Source organism: Muntiacus reevesi, chromosome X, assembly GCF_963930625.1.
Source record: "Muntiacus reevesi chromosome X, mMunRee1.1, whole genome shotgun sequence".
Lineage (NCBI taxonomy): Eukaryota > Metazoa > Chordata > Mammalia > Artiodactyla > Cervidae > Muntiacus > Muntiacus reevesi.
Window position 1 is genome coordinate 58,252,283 of NC_089271.1, and position 18,354 is coordinate 58,270,636.

At 39.2% G+C, this 18,354-nt stretch overlaps 1 protein-coding gene across 1 annotated transcript in view; it reads left to right on the forward strand.

Annotated features, from left to right (window-relative positions):
- Positions 1 to 18,354, forward strand: part of AR (androgen receptor) — a 193,966-nt gene that overhangs the window by 110,191 nt on the left and 65,421 nt on the right. Inside the window, exon 2 of the mRNA XM_065915671.1 lies at positions 325 to 476. Coding sequence (XP_065771743.1) covers positions 325 to 476 — 152 coding nt within the window. The remainder of the gene's footprint in view (positions 1 to 324; positions 477 to 18,354) is intronic.

Consider the following 18,354-nt stretch of genomic DNA (forward strand, 5'->3'; position numbering starts at 1 on the left):
GACCACCACCTTAAGTTAAAGACATTTACCTCAGGTTTCTGCCTTTATCCGTCCCTCATGCAGACATAGCCCAAGGGATTGGCTGCTTTCAGAAAACTTCTCAAATCCTTTCATAGGATCCAGAAGGGCCCTGTTCACGTGATAGGAAACCCTACAAAAATAATCCCTAGGAGAAGTACAAGGAAAATTCAGCTTCACACTGACTCTGTTAAGCAATAAATAATAATTTACACATGCAGTTTAATCCTGAAGATTCAGACTTCTACCTTCCTGTTTCTGCCAACTACTGACATGTGTTTCATTATTTCTCTTGGGTCTTTTCAGTTTGGAGACCACCAGGGACCATGTTCTGCCCATCGACTATTACTTTCCACCCCAGAAGACCTGCCTGATTTGTGGGGATGAAGCTTCTGGCTGTCACTATGGAGCTCTCACTTGTGGAAGCTGCAAAGTCTTTTTTAAAAGAGCTGCTGAAGGTAAAGGATCTTGGACACTCACTTTTCTCTCTCTTTCTCTTCTAAAAAGAGACACCAATATATCAGGACTCAGGATTTTATGATCTTTGGGACAAAGTCACTGGCAGTGTTGGTTCAAAAAACCTAAGAGGCTTAAAAAGTCAATTTTCATACTTGCTGGAACCCTGTCTTTGGCAGCCTTGTTAGTACAAGCAATAAAGGCAATGAAGTTGGTCCCAGCTGGTGCTTGGAGCTTGGTGGGTCCTAGGAACAAAAGAAAAAATTAATGATTTGAAAAGATTTAATTTCCTCCTTGCTTGTGTTCCATTCTCCTGCATAGTGAGGGAAAAAATGTCCTTATTAGAGAGGTTAGAAGTGGAGAAATCCAGACCAAGTCCCCAGCCTGTACTCTGTGGTGAATACAAGACTATTCCTTAGTGAAGGCTTCCTGGCCTCGGCCCCAGAAAGGAAGTGTTCTCACTGTTCAGCAGACCATCAGTCTATGCACCTGCTCCCTCCTGCTGCTGCCTCTTTGGGGCCTTTTTGCATTAATAGCTCCTAGGTAGATAAGTATCCAAAGTGATGAGAAACTTTTATTCTCTCCCTTGGACCCTGTCCAATAGCCCATAACCCTGAGCTAAGTTGTATCTTATATTTGCCTAAGTGGCCTCAAAAATTGGCTCCTTAGTATTATTTAGCTTAAAATAGTTAATATCTGCTTAGCCCCAAGAGGTGCTCAGGCTACATCTTACAGCAAGAAGACCTCCTACACTTCCAGACCTCCTATATATGCTATTGCCTCCTTCCTTCCCAGTCTCCCTAGGCTTAAGCCTCCTACCCATCCGCTTCACTCACCATCCTGTACTAAGTATTCCTTCTTGAAAGGACACTAATGAACAGCTTCTAGACAGAGATGCTCTGCTCTGGGAGCAAACTCACTTGCTAAACACCAATATCTACTCCTGCCTCCATGTTTCACAAAGGAAGTATTTCCTGCCAAGACCTTTTTCTTCCTTCTCGCTGGCCTAGAAATTTTAAGTCAGAACTGAAAGAGACAGTCTTTCCTTATATAAAGCTATAATCCCTGAGGACAGTCTTAAAAGTAGAAGGTATATTGGCCACACCTTTCAGCAGGAATGTGGTGACATCCACCAGAGGATAGCAGAAGCACCACAGAATTCTTGGCAACTAGAGGAAACTTAGAAAGCATGTGCCCTTTAACTGGTCTCCCTATTGATAGCCAATTGGAATGATGATTATCTTTTCACCATTTTTGCCAGGTGGAAGGAATACCTATAAAATGGAAACCTATTTTGTTTCCTTCTAGTTCCCCAGGCAATAAGAAGACAGATAACATTTAGCATTAAAGAAAACATGCTGCGTGTTCCACCCATTACCCTGAGTGGCACATTGCTACTGCTTAAACTGGGCAATATGAGGTCCAGTGCCCCAGCGCCCAGGCGTAGGCAGTTTGGAAAGAGACAATGTCTTCGTTCCTTAAGAGTACTCACAAAAGGATGGTTGTCAGAAAAGGAAATTAAGTAGTACCAAAGACTTCAGATCACCCCAGCATCTCCAGTGAGAACCTGCCTCTTCTCCATACCTTGGCTTCAGTTAGGCCCTGTCTATTGAGCAGAGAATGAACCATAGCACCCATCTAAAGCAGTATGTCAGTAAGCCCAGGCACCACGGTAATAGCAACTATATCCGATGGGAAGAGTTCAAGAAAGTAAGCAAAAAGCAAATTCAATAGTTAGATAGATTAGATTGTATTTGATGCTGCCTCTGGGTTTTAAAAATCTGGGTCACGATATTGTTGTTTTTGGAAAATTGTGGAAATGATCAACTATATTGTGAAAGGGAAGATTTTGCTGTCATAACATATTCCACATGGGAGCTTTCTACAGAAATTAGGGCTGAAGGAGGGAGGCAGGCAGAAGGGCAGCTGGCAGGGCTGCCTGGGAGGAGCTCTGCTATTATGTGGATCTTGGACTATTTGAAAACAAGGAAGCTGGGAGAGGGGTAATCACTCAAATTGCCGAGCATTTGGAAATCCAGCAAGGTCTCAAAATTCTTCAAACCCTAGAATCACTTGTTAGAGAAACTTGGTAATATTTTCTTTGAGAAAATGAGCCTCTGTGAGCTCATGGAGCCAAATGCTTTAAACTCCTTGAAATATTAAAATCTCCAGTGGGTTCATTACAAAACTATGGAGCCCATTGGTTCCTTTGGAATGTGAACCCCAGTTTCCAATCCTGAGCCCTTTGAGGGACAGGAGAAAGTGATTTAAAAAAACATGAAACAAAGCAAAAGGAAAAAAAAACAATATTGGTGTTTTCTTTCACCTTTAAAGTTTGGTGGCTGCAGTTTACTGCCATTATTATCTCTATTTGAAGGCAGGGGGCTGTCTTATTACCTGCAGAGAACATTTATTGATTTTTTTTTTCATTTTTACAATGCATCTTTATTGCCCAAATGGCCTTTCTAAAGGTGATTCTGAATCTGTCTGGTTGAAAATTGGAATTCCACCTGTCTTGGAGGGAGTGGGAGGACAAATCTTTTCTTCCTAATTTGTTTGTTGTCGTCAGTTAACTCAGATGGAGTATTCAGTGTTGATTACCACTTTATTCAGGGTTTCAGAAATCTCTGGACTGGGCACAGGTACAAGACTTAAAAGCCTGGCACGTCAGGAAAAAATCCATTTCTAGCTTTGGTAGTTCATAAACCATGAGGCTTTAATGCTGTCATTGGTGCAAGACTCAGCAAAGAGTCGATTGTAATCTAGCCAGGTTTTTCTGTTGAGGAAGAAGAGAGGAGAGCCTCACATTTTCTCATTGTCAGTATTGCTGGAAGTTTAGGGTGAGGGTGAGCCTAGTCAAGAAAGAGTCTGCTTATTTGGGGATTAAAAAATGATGATTAAAAAACAATTGTAGACCACGGGGGTAAAAATCATTAAAACCTGCTTGATGGAAACTTATTGAAAGAATGTGTGTATGTGCGTGTGTGTGTCTGTGTATGTGCTGTTCAGAGGATGGTCTCTGTGTTTGAAACAAGCATGTAGAGAATTAGCTAATGATGGTGAGTGGGAAGATGAAAGGGGAAGGCATGTTGGATGCTATCAAAAAGACCAGGAAGTCAAAGGAAGGTGATGTCCTTGAACAGAGTAGGGGCTTGAAGGGGGTTTAGTTTTGTGACATTGGCTAAGAAAATTTCCCTGCTTGAACCTCAGTTTTCCCTATCTGTAAAATAAGGAAGTTAAACTAAGATACTCTTAAAATGCCCTTTCAGCTTAGACTTTTTGTGACAATTCTACAAATAACAAACACCATCACTGTTATTTCAGCAAACATGTGCATGTATACCTATATGCACATTTGGTTTTGCCTTCCTAGAAGATGGTGAATCCTAGCTCCCATCTCTTAAAAAAAAAAAAAAAAAAAAACAATCTTCAGATGAGGATAGAGCCAGCTCAGAGTGCGCACTGTGGATGGGCTGAATTAAAAGTCAGGACTCTAAGATTCCCTCTTCTCCCGGCACTATGACCATGGCTGGATAACTTCCTTTCTTTTCCATTTTCTCATCTGGAAAATCAGGATATGAATCCTCATCTCTACCTCATCATGTTTCAAAGAGGGTTAATTAATTCATCATGTGCATTATGTGCTCAAGAATTTACTATTTTTCAGACATTTTCTAGTAAAACATTGGAGATTGTACATCCATTTGTTTTGTACGCATGGAGCACTGTTTGGTACACATCATAAAATTGAAACTGTAGTTTACATTCTGAACTCAAAGAATTACACCATCCTCACTGATGTTTACAATATGTCCCAATTTAGTATCCTTGGCAAATTTTATGTAAGTGTGGCTTTGATTCTCTCTCTCTCTCTCCCCAGGTTTCTGTGAGGGAAGTAATGTAAGTGAACCCTCATTGAACTCTTTCTGTCCTTTAAATCTACTCTTTCCCACCTCAACTCATGTGGAATTGAATGTTACTTCTTGTTTGGAGTCTTACAGAGAGTTTTTGGTGCATATCAGTGTCCTCTTCACTCCCTGACTTTAGGAGTAACATTTCCCAGGGGCAAGTTAGCTATGTTAGGAGGATCTAATTGCAACTTTGTGTGTGCATGCTAAGTCGCTTCAGTCCTGTTTGACTCTTTGCTTCAGTCCTGTTTGACTCTTTGCGACCCCATGAACTGTAGTCTGCCAGGCTCCTTGGTCCACAGGATTCTCTGGGCAAGAATACTGGAGTGGGTTGCCATGCCCTCCTCCAGAGGATCTTCCCTTCCCATGGGTGGAACCCAAGTCTCTTATGTCTCCTGCATTGGCAGGCGTTTTTTTTTTTTTTTTTTTTACCACTATCTCCACCTAGAAAGCCCTACTTGTAACTTCAAAAGGGCCTCCATCGGGTGTCTTTGGCCAAGAAGTTGACTGATTCTTACTGCACAAGTCTTAGAGATTTTTTTTTTTTTTCACAAAGCTCATAGTATCTTTTATCTGACTCTGGTTTTTTAAAAATATCATAGCCAGACTTTAATTAGAGGTCAGCAAACATTTTTCTGTAAAGGGCCAGATAGTAATAGACTTTGTGGCCTATATAGTCTCTGATGCTATTATTCAGCTCTGCCTTTGCAGCATAGAAACAGTCCTAGACAAAACTAACGGGTGTGGCTGTGCTCCAGTAAAATTTTATGGGCACTGAAATTTAGATTTCGTTCAGTTTTCACATGCCTTTAAATACTATTTTTTTTATTTTTTTTCAACTATTTTAAATCTAAAATGCATTCTCAGTTCTTGAGCCACACAAATAGAAGCAGCACATTAAATTTGACTTGTGAATTTTTGTTGTTTGTCAACTTGCTTTAGATGGTCACTCCTCTGCTTACAAATCTGCATAGTAAATTTGGCTCTTTCTGATCTCTGGTGTCTTAGTAACTCTCTAGATTATTTAATTTTAAACATTCTTCTGATATGGCCAGTGAAAGTTTGTATGCCTTGCTTGCCTAGAATGCCTAGGTCCTGAGCATTTTTTCACTAAATAGGAAAAAAAAAAAAAAATTCTTGGAATGCTAGAAGAGGATACTTTTTTCTGATGATCTGCTATATCACTCAACCTTGCAATACCCAGAGGAGAAACTGAAAATATTCTACATAATTTTTAAGCCTTTGTACTGTAACCATGTGGATAATTATAAGATATGTGAGTGAAAAAAATATGTATGAGTGAATTTGCTGGATGCCACACAGTAGTAGTGGTAGTAAAGTCACTAAGTGGTGTCCGACTCTTGTGACCCCATGGACTGTAGCTTGCCAGGCTCTTCTGTCCATGGGATTCTCCAGGCAAGAATACTAGAGTGAGTTGCCATTTCTTTCTCCAGGGGATCTTCCCGACCCAGGAATTGAACCCTGGTCTCCTGCATTGCAGGCAGATTCTTTACCGACTGAGCTGTGAGGGAAGCCCTTGGATGCCACATATAACCCAGATAGTATAGAGGAAGGTAGCTTTGAGGACTATGTGGTATGAAGTGTTATGGAAAAGCTGTCTCAGAGAAAGTAGGGCCCAGGTGGCCAGTTGAGTTATGACTTTACCATATATTTCCTTATGATTCTTTGTCTTTACACATTTGTTGGCTTAATTCTGGTGTTCCTCATAGTAGGACTAGACCACAGGCCTGCAGAATAAATTTAGCTCTATAACTCGTTCTAGTTGATGCCCACCCAAGACTCCTACTAGAGCCCAATTTGGGGGCCATGTCAAGAATTTGCCATTGCTGGTCTATAGGGCCCTGTGGCTGATAATTTATAGCAAATGCATTTAATGAAGCAATGATTAACAAGAAGTTTCTATGTCACCTGCAAGATCGTCTGAGTCCATTGTCTCCTTTCACCTTGCCTTACTATTCCCCAATGTGTTATATTTTTAAAGCCCATCCATATACTGCAGCCAGAAGTTTTTTTTTTTTTTTTTCTTTTTTTTTTTAATCCCAAGAAAATCTCTTGGTAATTATGAAACTCTGGGTGGTAGATATTAGCAGTTGACTGCTATTGCACAGGTAAGTGTTAGACCCACTTTTTCTTCAGAGGTAGGAGTTATTTCTTATTTCTGTAGTCTTCAATCTAGTCTCATGGCAACCAACACACTGTCACTCATAACAACTGAATTCTGGGAGAATCCATTATTTCAAAAAGCAATCTCTTCAGTTATAATAGCCATGTGTGCATACTTCTGGAAGCTATTATTCAGGTGTTCCTACTCCTCTTCAGAGCTAGCAACTGTTCTCAGCATTCCAAGGAGGCAGGTAAGCTTTGTACCTTTCAGGAGAAAGACCAGAAAAGGAAACTTCCCTCTATCCAGAAAAGGAAACTGAGAGTTGGGGTTAATGATTCTTTATAAAGGGAGCAAGGATTAGAATTCTCAGTCCATGTGTTTCCAGTCCATGTTGTGACTCCTGATGCATCCCATTGGAATCACCACAGCTTCTGGCTACACTGGTGCCTATATCTTACTGAATACTTCATAAAAACTGGCCTGGTGATAATCTATCATGCATTCAGTCAGTATACATTTGCTGGATAATTACTACACATGGGATATTAGGCTCACATACTCAAGATACAGATCCTGCCTGAAGGAACCTAGTGATCATAACCCTGGACACCTTTAAATTTCTTCAGCCATCATATTTCATTTCCATTTGAACTTCCCAACCACCTGGAACAGAGGGAGATGTCATCCTCCTGATTTTCCATGTAAGCAAACTAATGTGTTTTTTTTAGTTAATCAAGAGTTAGTAAGTGAGGTGGTGGTAGTTTAATTTCTAAGTGCTGTCCAACTCTTTGCGACCCCATGTCCTGTAAGCCTGCCAGGCTTCTCTGTCCATGGGATTCTCCAGGCAAGAATACTGGAGTGGATTGCCATTTCCTTCTCCAGGAGTAAGTGGAACATCTGGATTTAAACCCCGGTCTTCTGGATCCAAAGGTAGCAGTCACTCTCTTATGGCACAGCTACCTCTCAAATATATAAACATACTAACCTAAAGCAAAAGGAAAGTGCAAACAAGAAAGACAACGGTGAAGAGAAACAACAGAATCAGAAATTAAAGAAGAAAGACTTTAAGTACTATGGGGAGAAACCAGTGATTAACACTAACATCACAGGGAACGTTCTTCCTTAAAAAAAAAAAAAACAACTTATAATAGCTAGTGGTTCACCAGAAACTCTTCATTAGTTAGGGCCAGGGACATGTGAGTGATAGTCTTTCCACTAGCTCTTAATGTTCAGAGGGAAAGTTCTGATTCTGATGAAACCAGGCTCGGTAGCTCCTTAATTCACTCTCATCACAGAACCACAGAACAAGGAGCATGATTTAACACCTGAAACTCATGAGAATTTTAATTTTCATTGCCGAGCTGAAGAACTCAGACAGTGTGTATGGATACAAATGTTAGAATCATGTTCCTAGACTCTTTACTTTGAACCTACTTGGAGAAGTGTACCACAGAATGTTTTCTATGGGGCCAGGAGAAAAAGAACTCCATTCCCCTCCTCTTGGATGTCATAAACCAGAAAATATTGTCTTTCAGGATAGAGCTAAAAATTGATAGAGGCAAAATCGTGTTCTTCTTTATCAAGGTTTTTATTGTCCTTCCTCTCTTGGGACACCTGATAGTGTGGATGGACCATGATTTCACTGTGGTACCTGGATGTGGGCCCTGGAGACTGTGGACCTCTTACAGGTCCATAAGTTAAATAATCACATTTCTATAGTTCCATGTTCACAAGTTCCTTCACTTTCTCAGCATTAATTCAGCCAAGAGATATTTAATGAAAAGACCTAAAAGATTTTCAGTGCTTTGAACCACAGGGTCTTTAAGTGCTAACCTGCTAAAAATTAAAAGGAGAGGACTTAAAAATAAAAATAGCTTGACCAAGCTATTTTGTAGGAGAGGAAACTGAGGTCCAGAGAGAGAGGAAGTGACTTTCCTAGGTTCATAGAACATGTAAATGGCAGAAATGAAGGTTTTCCAGTAGTTTCTTGTTTCTTGTCTGAGGGATTCTCCAGCCTCATAGCTTCAGAGATTGTTGTCTTGGCACCTCCAAGAACTATGTGAGGCAGCATAATAAATCTTTATCTTGTCTGCAGGGATATCTAAAATGACTATTTGATGACTGGCACTTTTCCCAGATAACATCCATTTATTCAACAAACAGTCAGTGTTTATTTGTTGTGTGCACTAGACATATACAAGGCACTGGGATAAGAGATAATAGCAAAAACTAGTTATTACATACTCAATATGCAATTGTTTTGTAGACATTTTCTCATTCAGTCCTCACAATAACCCTATGATGTGGGTATTATCATTTGTCCCATTTACAAATGAAGGAATTGAGGCACAGAAGAGTTAAAGTGACTTGTCCAAAGTCACATGACTCTTTAGTGACTATGGAGTGAATATGACACAGAGTTTCCAACATAATGGGCTTCCCAGGTGGCTCAGTTGTAAAGAATACTCCTGCCAATGCAGGAGATGTGAGTTTGATCCCTGAGTCAGGAATATCCCTTTAGAAGGAAATGGCAACCCACTCCAGTATTATTGCCTGGGAAATCACATGGACAGAGGAGCCTTGTGGGCTATAGTCCACGGGGTCACAAAGAGTCAGACACAACAACTTAGTGACTAAACATCAACAACAACAATAGTCTTCCAGTTACAAAAGGTAGGAAGTGAACTTTAGGAATATTGAACAGACTGACCAAAGACAGGGCTGCATGAAAGCAGGATACTTGTTTAAAGAACATTCTGGAGTCCAGAGGTGGTTGAGGGGAACCTCATCAGATGCAACAGATCCCTTGATCAGCCTTCAATTGGCCTTTTATGCCTGTTCCCCACCCCCACCTTGTGCCAATGCTGAGCTGTACATCGCTATCCTACTCTAGTTTCTGGGCTTTTTGGAAGCATGCTGCTATCTAGGTAGTGGAATGAAATGCAGTGAAAGAGAAGCAGATTCTATCTACCATTCCTTCTTTTCACTTCAAAATTCCATTTAAATAATAAAAGTGTTGCGCTAAATGATCTTGAATATTTTAGCAATAAATCTATAACAGCCTAAATCTTTTTAACAATAAATCTCTAAAATTTTATGGATACTCCAGATATTTCCATTGGCCAGCAGTTCACTTTATAAGCATCAACCTTGTAAAACAGACCTGAGTTCAATCCTTGGCGCCAAAATAGATAGATATTGGGCCTTGAGCAACTCATGTAACTTCTTTGTGCTTCTATGAGGATAGTACCGGTCACAGGGTTATTGTAAGAGCTAAATAATATGTAGCACAGCTCCAGTGCCCAATTAGTTTTGATTTCATCTACTGAAATGAAGCTATGGTCATTAGTACACATACACTTATGATGTCCTTTGAGTAGCAGAGTGGAGAGGTGGCAGATAATATTTATGGCAGTTCCCTGGTAAAGAAGGCCTTGGGTTGGTGTAAGATTCTCAAACAACCACTTATCTTCAGTGTCAATTAATTCGTGATCTGAAGGTCCAATAGCATTTGTATAAGAACATAGCAAAGATTAATATCTTCCTCTCTCCTCTTTGTCTCCCAGGGCACTATGAATAACATTTCCCAGAAAGCCCAGCATGCCTGTGTCCATTGCCTCTCTTGACTTTTGGGCTTTGGACATGAAGGTGTCAGAGTTCTCTGTGTATTTTTGTCTGCAACAAGATTTGTCTGACCTCCCTGGTAAATTCAGATCCACAGCCACAGTCCAGGAGAAAAGCTAACAAAGTTCATAAATTATCCTCCACATTCTTCAACCATTGGTTTCCCTCATCCAGCCAGAGGCGTGTCTTAAAAGTATGTTGGGGCCAGATTCAATAGAAACCTGAGCCAGCACCTGTGTAAATACAATTTTAAAGCTTCTTTTCCTGAAGCCAGATGGGTATTTTTTAAAACCAAACTGGGCTGTATTTTATCTAGAGTACTGTCTACTACATTCTTAGTGCTTTGGAGAAATATAGTCTGGTTGTACAATTATTGCTTTGCTATTTGTGAGGGAGGGGGCATTTCTTTCAAAAATCAGATAATGCCTTAGTGTGGTCTGTGACTTTATTGTGTATAAAATGAAACTCTCTCTTGATTCATCATTCATTCTGGTTCCCATAGATTGACATCCATACCCACTCTTCATCATCGATCCTATTAAAAGTCAGCCATCCCATATGTAACATACTACTTATCACTAACTCCTAACTGAATCATCTTTAGATCTTGTCCAAAACCCTATATAAAGAAGGGAAGTTAACATCTTGCCTAGGGCCTGGAGGGGGCTCATCAGTAAGTGGGTATCCAATCCTTGAGGTCCCTTAGTTCTGCTCAGTTTCAAAACAGAGACAGGATCCTTCATTTGTGTTGCTTACGATTAAAGGCTTCCTGCTTCCCAATGTCCTGCAGGGCCTCTTCTGCCACCACACCTCTATAGCTTCCATGGCTCTCTAGAAACTCTTCTGTAATCATGTCACTTGGAAGAAGATTTTCTTGTCTGTTTTGCAATTTCAAAAGGACTAGTCAGCAACTTTTGGGCTTCCCTGGTGGCTCAGTGGTAAAGAATCTGCCTGCAGTGCAGGAGATGTGGGTTCAATCCCCAGGTCAGAAAAATCCCCCACAGAAGGAAATGGCAACCCACTCCAGTATTCTTGCCTAGGAAATCCCATGGACAGAGGAGCCTCATGGGCTACAGTCCATGGGGTTGCAGAGAGTCAGGCATGACTTAGCTACTGAACAATAGTCAGCAAGTTTAGGTTAGATTGTGCTTCCATGGGAGCAGAGATAGATGCAGGAAACAATAGAAAGGGCTATGGAGATGTGGAAAGATTTCTCACCTAACTAGTTAAACCCTCCAAAAATAAAGTGTTTTTTACTCAGAAGCCCTATTGATATAGGAGTAGAAGACTTGATTTGAATCCAATGTTTGTTAACTCTGTGATCTTGGGAAAATGACGTGTCATCCCTGAATGTTGGTTTTCTTGCTTGTAAAATTGGGATAATGATGACCACTAGAAAAATTCTAAGGGTTACCTGAGATAATGTAGCTAGAAGTTTTCTTACATAGTGCCAGACTTCCTAAAAAGGTGAATCGAACAATGCTGACAATGCCTCTTCATGTATGAATGAGAAATCAGCTCCATGTCAAATTTCAGCTTGTGTTCCAAGGGTCCCATTATTTCACTCTAGAAGTGCAGGTATAAGTTAAATAATTCATCTGCTGCTATTTACATGGATAGTTTGATAGTAATTATTTTTAGACATATAACATATTTTAGACATAAATCAGATGGCAATAGTTTTGCAGCTTTGTAGACATATTCATTTCCAAGTACCAAAGACCTAAAAGGAGTTAGAGCTATGAAGGGTAGAACAGAGGTAGGCAACACAGGGCTACCTGTTACCTGTTTCTTAGAAGGGACTTTGGACTATAGGCGTTTGTACTCATGTACTCTAGTGTCAGGGAAGAAGAGCTGGAGGTAGCCTAGAGGAGGAAGAAGAAGAAGAGTAGCTTTTACTCATTCATTTGTCAAAAGCATGCATATATTGTATGAGGCCCTGTATGAGTCCAGAGATGAGTGTGAGATGGCCCTGTCCTTAGAGAGCTTCCGGTCTGATGGACATGCCCTCCAAGGTCAGCTAAAGTTTTACACTACAAAAGGTATTTGAGTGCAGCAGAAGCAGTGTGATGGGACAGGGGAGAGAAAAATCTACAGGCATAGCTCCCCATACCTAAGGACAGCCCTGACCAAGATTGGCACAGTTTGAGGGGCCTATTCCCATCAGCAGGTCTGGAAACAACAACAAGAAAAGTTAATGATGATAATAATTATAGCAGCTAATATTTACTGAACATTTTCTTTGTGTTAGATGCTACACTAAAAGCTTACTTAATCTTCACAACAATGTTACGGAGTAATAGATATTCTTACTACCCTTATTTTACAAATGGAGAAACTAAGACTCAAAGACTAAGAGAACAGGGAGGGAACTAAGTCATCTCAATTCAACAAACATTCAGCATCTACTATATGCTAGGCCTGTGCTAAGTGCTAGGGAGAGATGAGTAAAACATATTCTCAGTCCAGTGGGAGCAAACCAAGAAGTGTACAGTTAGGTTAATATATTTGAGGCCTTCTGCTCAATGCTGGAAACTCACTGATGAATGACACACAGTTCTTCTTGCAAAAATCTCAAAGTTTACTGGGAGATATCTGTGTGGAAACAAATATTATGTACTGCTGTGAGAAGTGTCATAAGAGGGGTAAATGCAAAATGGAAAAGAGATTGTACAACAAATGATTGGTTTAAATTAGAGCCCCAAGGAAGCATGTTCACACTTTCCCCTTCCTTACCTTTACTCAGGCTTCTCCCCCCCTGCTTCAAGTGCCTTTTCTTAAGTCCCATCTTCCTTCAAGGCTTCACTCAAGTACCCACTCCTCCATGAAGCCTCCACCCCATCAAAAGGCATCCTATCCTCTCCTGTACCCCCTCTCTTTTTACTCATGTCAACTTGACCCAATCTTCACTTGGTAATCCTTTTTCCTTATTTGTTAATCTATCCATTATGCTCCTTTGGGGTCATAGGGAAATGCCAAAAATTTAGACACATATCCAGTAAGAGGAAGGTCAGTCTCTAAGAGCAAGCTCTTTCATGATTCTGTGAGCATTTGACATCCATGTTGCTAGAAACACCTGTGAATGAGCCGACCCCTGTTTGGAGCAGAATGTGATTGGTGTATTTGCTTCAAGGAGAATGTTATTGTTCTGGGAAATATTCCAAAGTTTGCTATTACCAGTGAATATGTACAGAGAATAGAGCCTGCAGATAAGCTGTCCTCTGATTAGCTTCAGACATGTTCCAAGCAGCTAGGATGTGGTAGATTTAGCCTTAGGAAATTCGCTTGACCTTTCTAAGCCTCAGTTAATTAATCTATAAAATGGAGATACTATAGTGGTTGAAAAACCAAAGGAATTGTTGCTTGTGAAAACAGCGTGTAAATTGAAAATTATTCTTTGAGTATTAGTTTCTGGGAGATCTCCTTATCATCATTCAGGGCAGTCATTCCTATGTTATATAAATACTTGCCTCTGACATCTCTGGAAACCCTTTGCAAAGAGTTGTCTGTAGGAGAAACAGTTTAATTTGCAAATTGCTCCTTTATTTGCATGTACATAACGTACATCTGCAGTCACACCAGAATGATTACCTCTTTGAAATGCCTCTCAAGGATCCTCAAAATGAATTATATCCCTTCCCAAATAGTCTATCACAAAGATAACCTCCAAATTCACTGACGGTATGTCCAGCCACTTCTGCAAGATATACGGCTAGGCAGATAATTTTATTTATACAGGTAATTATTTTCTTCCAGCAAGTGAGTAGTAGCCAGAAGATGGCCAAGAGAGGCCATGAGGAATGCCTTTCTTTTACAGCTCATGTTTGGGTCTTACTTGCAAGGTTACTAAAGGTCTGTGCAGATAAGTTGCAGTGTTTATGGCAAAAGCAAAACTCACTCTAAAAGCAAGCCCTTGTTTCATTGCTTAGTGTTTTTAATCCCCAGCAGACATGACTTTGATCTGGCACTTGGCAGCATGGCAGGTTCCTAAGTTGCTGTATACAAATTGCAGGGGAACAGTGATATTATCTGAATGAATTCATTTGTTGTAAGTTATAAATATATGGACTTTTTCTATTTCATCACCCTCAAAATTTTATCTGTTTCTCCCGATGGAGCCATCTCTTGGCCTTTAATATGCTCCCTTTGAGCTCATGGGCATTGCTGCATGGCTAACATAGGAACCTTGAGAATTTGCTTCCAAGGTCCTTTTCTTTATTTTATCTTGATACTCAAGCTACCAGACTGTGGTGGGCTGACAGTGAAGTGGCAGAAAACCAAGCTTTGTCCTCTGGCTTCCCTGACCCCTTCTATCCAAGAGGCTCCAGGCCAGCATTCCACAGAGCAGCCTCACCAAACTCACTAGGACTGAAGGGAAACCAGGATTTCAAACAGTCATTATAGAAGGAAGGAATGAGACTTAGCATTTATAAAAACTACAGTTCTCTCTTTGTTGATCCTTTTCACTCCAGAAAGATAACTACTCTTTTTAGGAGACTTTCAAAACCTCATAATCTGGGCTGCTTCCTTAAGAAGCACATTGCAGAAAGATATCATGGCCAACAAAATATTAAAAGAGCAATCATTCATCCACTCATGTATTCAATTAGTGTAAACTGATATTTTTTTTTTTTACTTGCCAGACACCGGGAATGACAAAAAGGAGTATTTTTTATCCTTGTCTCCTTCACAATTTAATAAAGATAGCCATTCTTTCATTTTATAGTGATCTGTCACATTTCATGCACTGCTGCATGTCTTTACATGGTAATGACACAAGACAATGATAGAGAAGCTGAGTGTGGATCTAACCACTCTCAAGGCTCCATTATGAAATGCTGGATTTGCAATTTTAAAGAACTATTTTGAAAAGTTACCCCATGGCACTACAGGTTATAGAATCTTGCTGTTGCAAAAGGCAAGAACATGGATGATAATGACATGAATGAGATGAGAAGTTGAGAAGTGTTAAAGTGTTCATTTTCTTTCAGAAAAGTGTGGTGGCACTAGTGTTAAAGAACTGACCAGCCAATGCAGGAGACATGAGACATAGGTTCAATCCCTGAGTTGGGAAGATCCCCTGGAGGAGAGCATGGCAACCCACTCCAGTATTCTTGCCTGGAGAATCCCATGGACAGAGGAATCTGACAGGCTACAGTCCATAGATTTGCAAAGAGTTTGACAAAACTGAATCGACTTAGCACACATGTACACATACACACACACACACACACACACACACACACACACACACACACACTTTATGCATGCATCAAGGCAGAGTAAACCACTACCAGGAAAATGAAAGCTAGCATGTGACCCTAGGCAAGTCATTGAAGCTCTCTGGACTTCTGCTTCTGTATCTACAAGGCTGTTGATGGTATTTGCTTTTTCTACTTCATTAGTGTGTTGTGAGTAATGTATAGAAAAGGATTTGCTCATGTTACCACATCTTACAAATGTATGAGATTGATTTCAGGACCTTATAAACCTGCCTTCATTAATGAATTTCAGTGTCTTTAAAAACCTCTGCAGACTTTACATTAGATCATTTGAGGTACAATTTACAAGACACTCTTGATCTTCTTTTCTGACTCCTATTATTGGCACTAAAATGCATGGTAGGATTTTTTTTTTTTAGGAGCCTTCCCTTGTGGCTCAGATGGTAAAGAATCTGCCTGCAATGCAGTAGACCTGTGTTTGATCCTTGGGTCAGGAAGATCGCTTGGAGAAGGGAATGATAACTCACTCCAGAATTCTTACTTGGAAAATCCCATGGACAGAGGAGCCTGGTTTTTTATTTTATTTTATTTATTTATTTTTTGGGGGTTGCCTGGTTTTTTAAAGATAAAATTCACATGCTACAATATTCACACTTTTTAAGTGCTTAATTCCATGGTTTTAGTGTGTTCAAGAAATCATGAAAACATTACCATTATTCGATTCCAGAATATTTTCATCATCTCAAAAAGATACACTGTGCCCATTAGCACTTACTCCCAATTTCCCCTCCTCTCAGGCCCTGGAAACTGCTAATGTTTTCTGTCTCTATGGATTTATAAATTCTCAACATTTACCTCAATGGAACATTACATGACATCTGTATCTGGATCCTTTCACTTAATATGATGTTAATCCATGTTTTAGTATGCATTAGTATTTCGTTTTGTCTGATTGAAAAATAATTGCTTGGGTTATATGGGTCTTTCCTGGTGGCTCAGATGGTAAAGATTCTGCCTGCAATGCAAGAGACCTGGGTTCGATCCCTGGATTGGGAAGATCCCTTGGTGAAGGGAATGGCTACCTACTGCAGTATTCTTGCCTGGAGAATTCCATGGACAGAGGAGCCTGGTGGGCTACCATCGATGGGGTTGCAAAGAGTTGGACACAACTGAGTGACTAACACTTTCACTTTCGTGGTAACTATGTTTAACAGGGACTAAGGGTTTTCTTTCTTTCTTTTTTTTTTTAATGAGACTTCACCATTTTACAATTCCATCAGCATTGTATGAGGGTTTGAATTTCTCTACATCTTTACCAGCTCATTATTATGTTGCATTATTATTTTTTTTATTATTATACTCATCCTAGTGGGTATGAAGTGGTACTGTATTGTGGTTTTGCTTAGTGTTTATATAGTAGTTAATGATGTTATGCATCTTATCATATGGTTTTTGGGCATTTGTGTATCTTCTATAATCAAATAACTATTCATATCCTTTCCCATGTTTTGATTGGATTATTTCTTTTTTGCTATTGACTTGTAAGTATTCTTTGTGAGTTATAGACACAAGTCTCTTATCAGATATATAATTTGCAAACATTTTCTCCCATTCTGTAAAATTGTCTTTTCATTTTTGTGATGGTATCTATTAAAGAACAAAATCTTTAATGAAGTTTGATTTACCTGTTTTTTCCCTCTATTGCTTGTGTTTTGGTGTCTTATCCAAAACTTTATGCCTAATCCAAGGTCACAGACATTTACGCTTATGCTTTCTTCAAAGAATTTTGTAGTTTTAACTGTTCCATTTGGGGTTTTGATCCATTTGGAGTTGATTTTCTTTTTTTTTTTAGATGATGTGAGGTGAGAGTCAAACTTCATTTTTGCATGTAGATAACATGCTGTCCCAGAATTATTTGTTGAAAAGAGTATTGTTTCTCCATAATCATCTTAGTATCCTTGTTAAAAACTATTAATCATAAATATATGCACTTATATCTGGACTTTCAGTTCTATTCCACTGAACTATATATCTTTCCTTATGAAACCAGTACACCATCTTAGTGACTGTAGCATCATAGTAAGGTTTGAAATTGGAAAGTGTGAGTCCTCCAAATTTGTCCTTCATATTCAAGATTGTTTTGGCTATTCTAGAACACTTGCATTTTCATATGTATTTTTGGAAAACTTTATAATTTCAGGAAAAGTGATAGTTGGATTTTTGTAGGACAGAGTGTGGAGTTTTGTCATGTTAACAATATTAAATCTTCACATTCATGAACACAAGACATCTTTCATTTATTTAGTTGTTCTTTAATTTCTTTCAGTTATGTTTTGTAGCTTTCAATGTAGAAATTTCATGGACTTTTATTAAATTTATCCCTAAAGACTTTATTCTTTTTGATGCTTTTGTAAATGGAGTTGATTTATTAATTTTATTTTGGATTACTCATTGTTAGTCTAAAATGTAATTAATATGTGTATATTGATCTATTATAATGGATCCTTGCTGAATTAATTTACCAACTTAATAGTAATTTTGCAAATTTTTAGAATCATCTTTGTATTAGATAAAACAGTCTGTGAAAAGAAATAGTTTTCTTTTCCAATCTGCATGCCTTTTATTTCTTTTTCTTGTCTAATTGCCCTGACTAGAACATCCAGTACAATGTTGAATAGAAGTGATGAGAGCTGACATCCTTGTTTTGTCCCCAATCTTAGGGGGAAAACTTTCGGTCTTTTACCATTAAGTATGGTGTTAGCTCTGGGTTTTTCATAGATACCCATTATCAAGTTGAGGAAGTTTCCTTCTAGTCCTGGTTTATTGAAATACTTTTACCAAGAAACATTGCTGGATTCTCTCAAATGCTTTTTCTGTGTGTATTTAAATCACATGTGGTTTTTGTCTTTTAGTCTGTTAAAATGTTATATTACATTGATTGATTTTTGTTGTTGTTGAACCAACCTTATATTCCTGGGATAAATTTCACTTGGTAATGGGG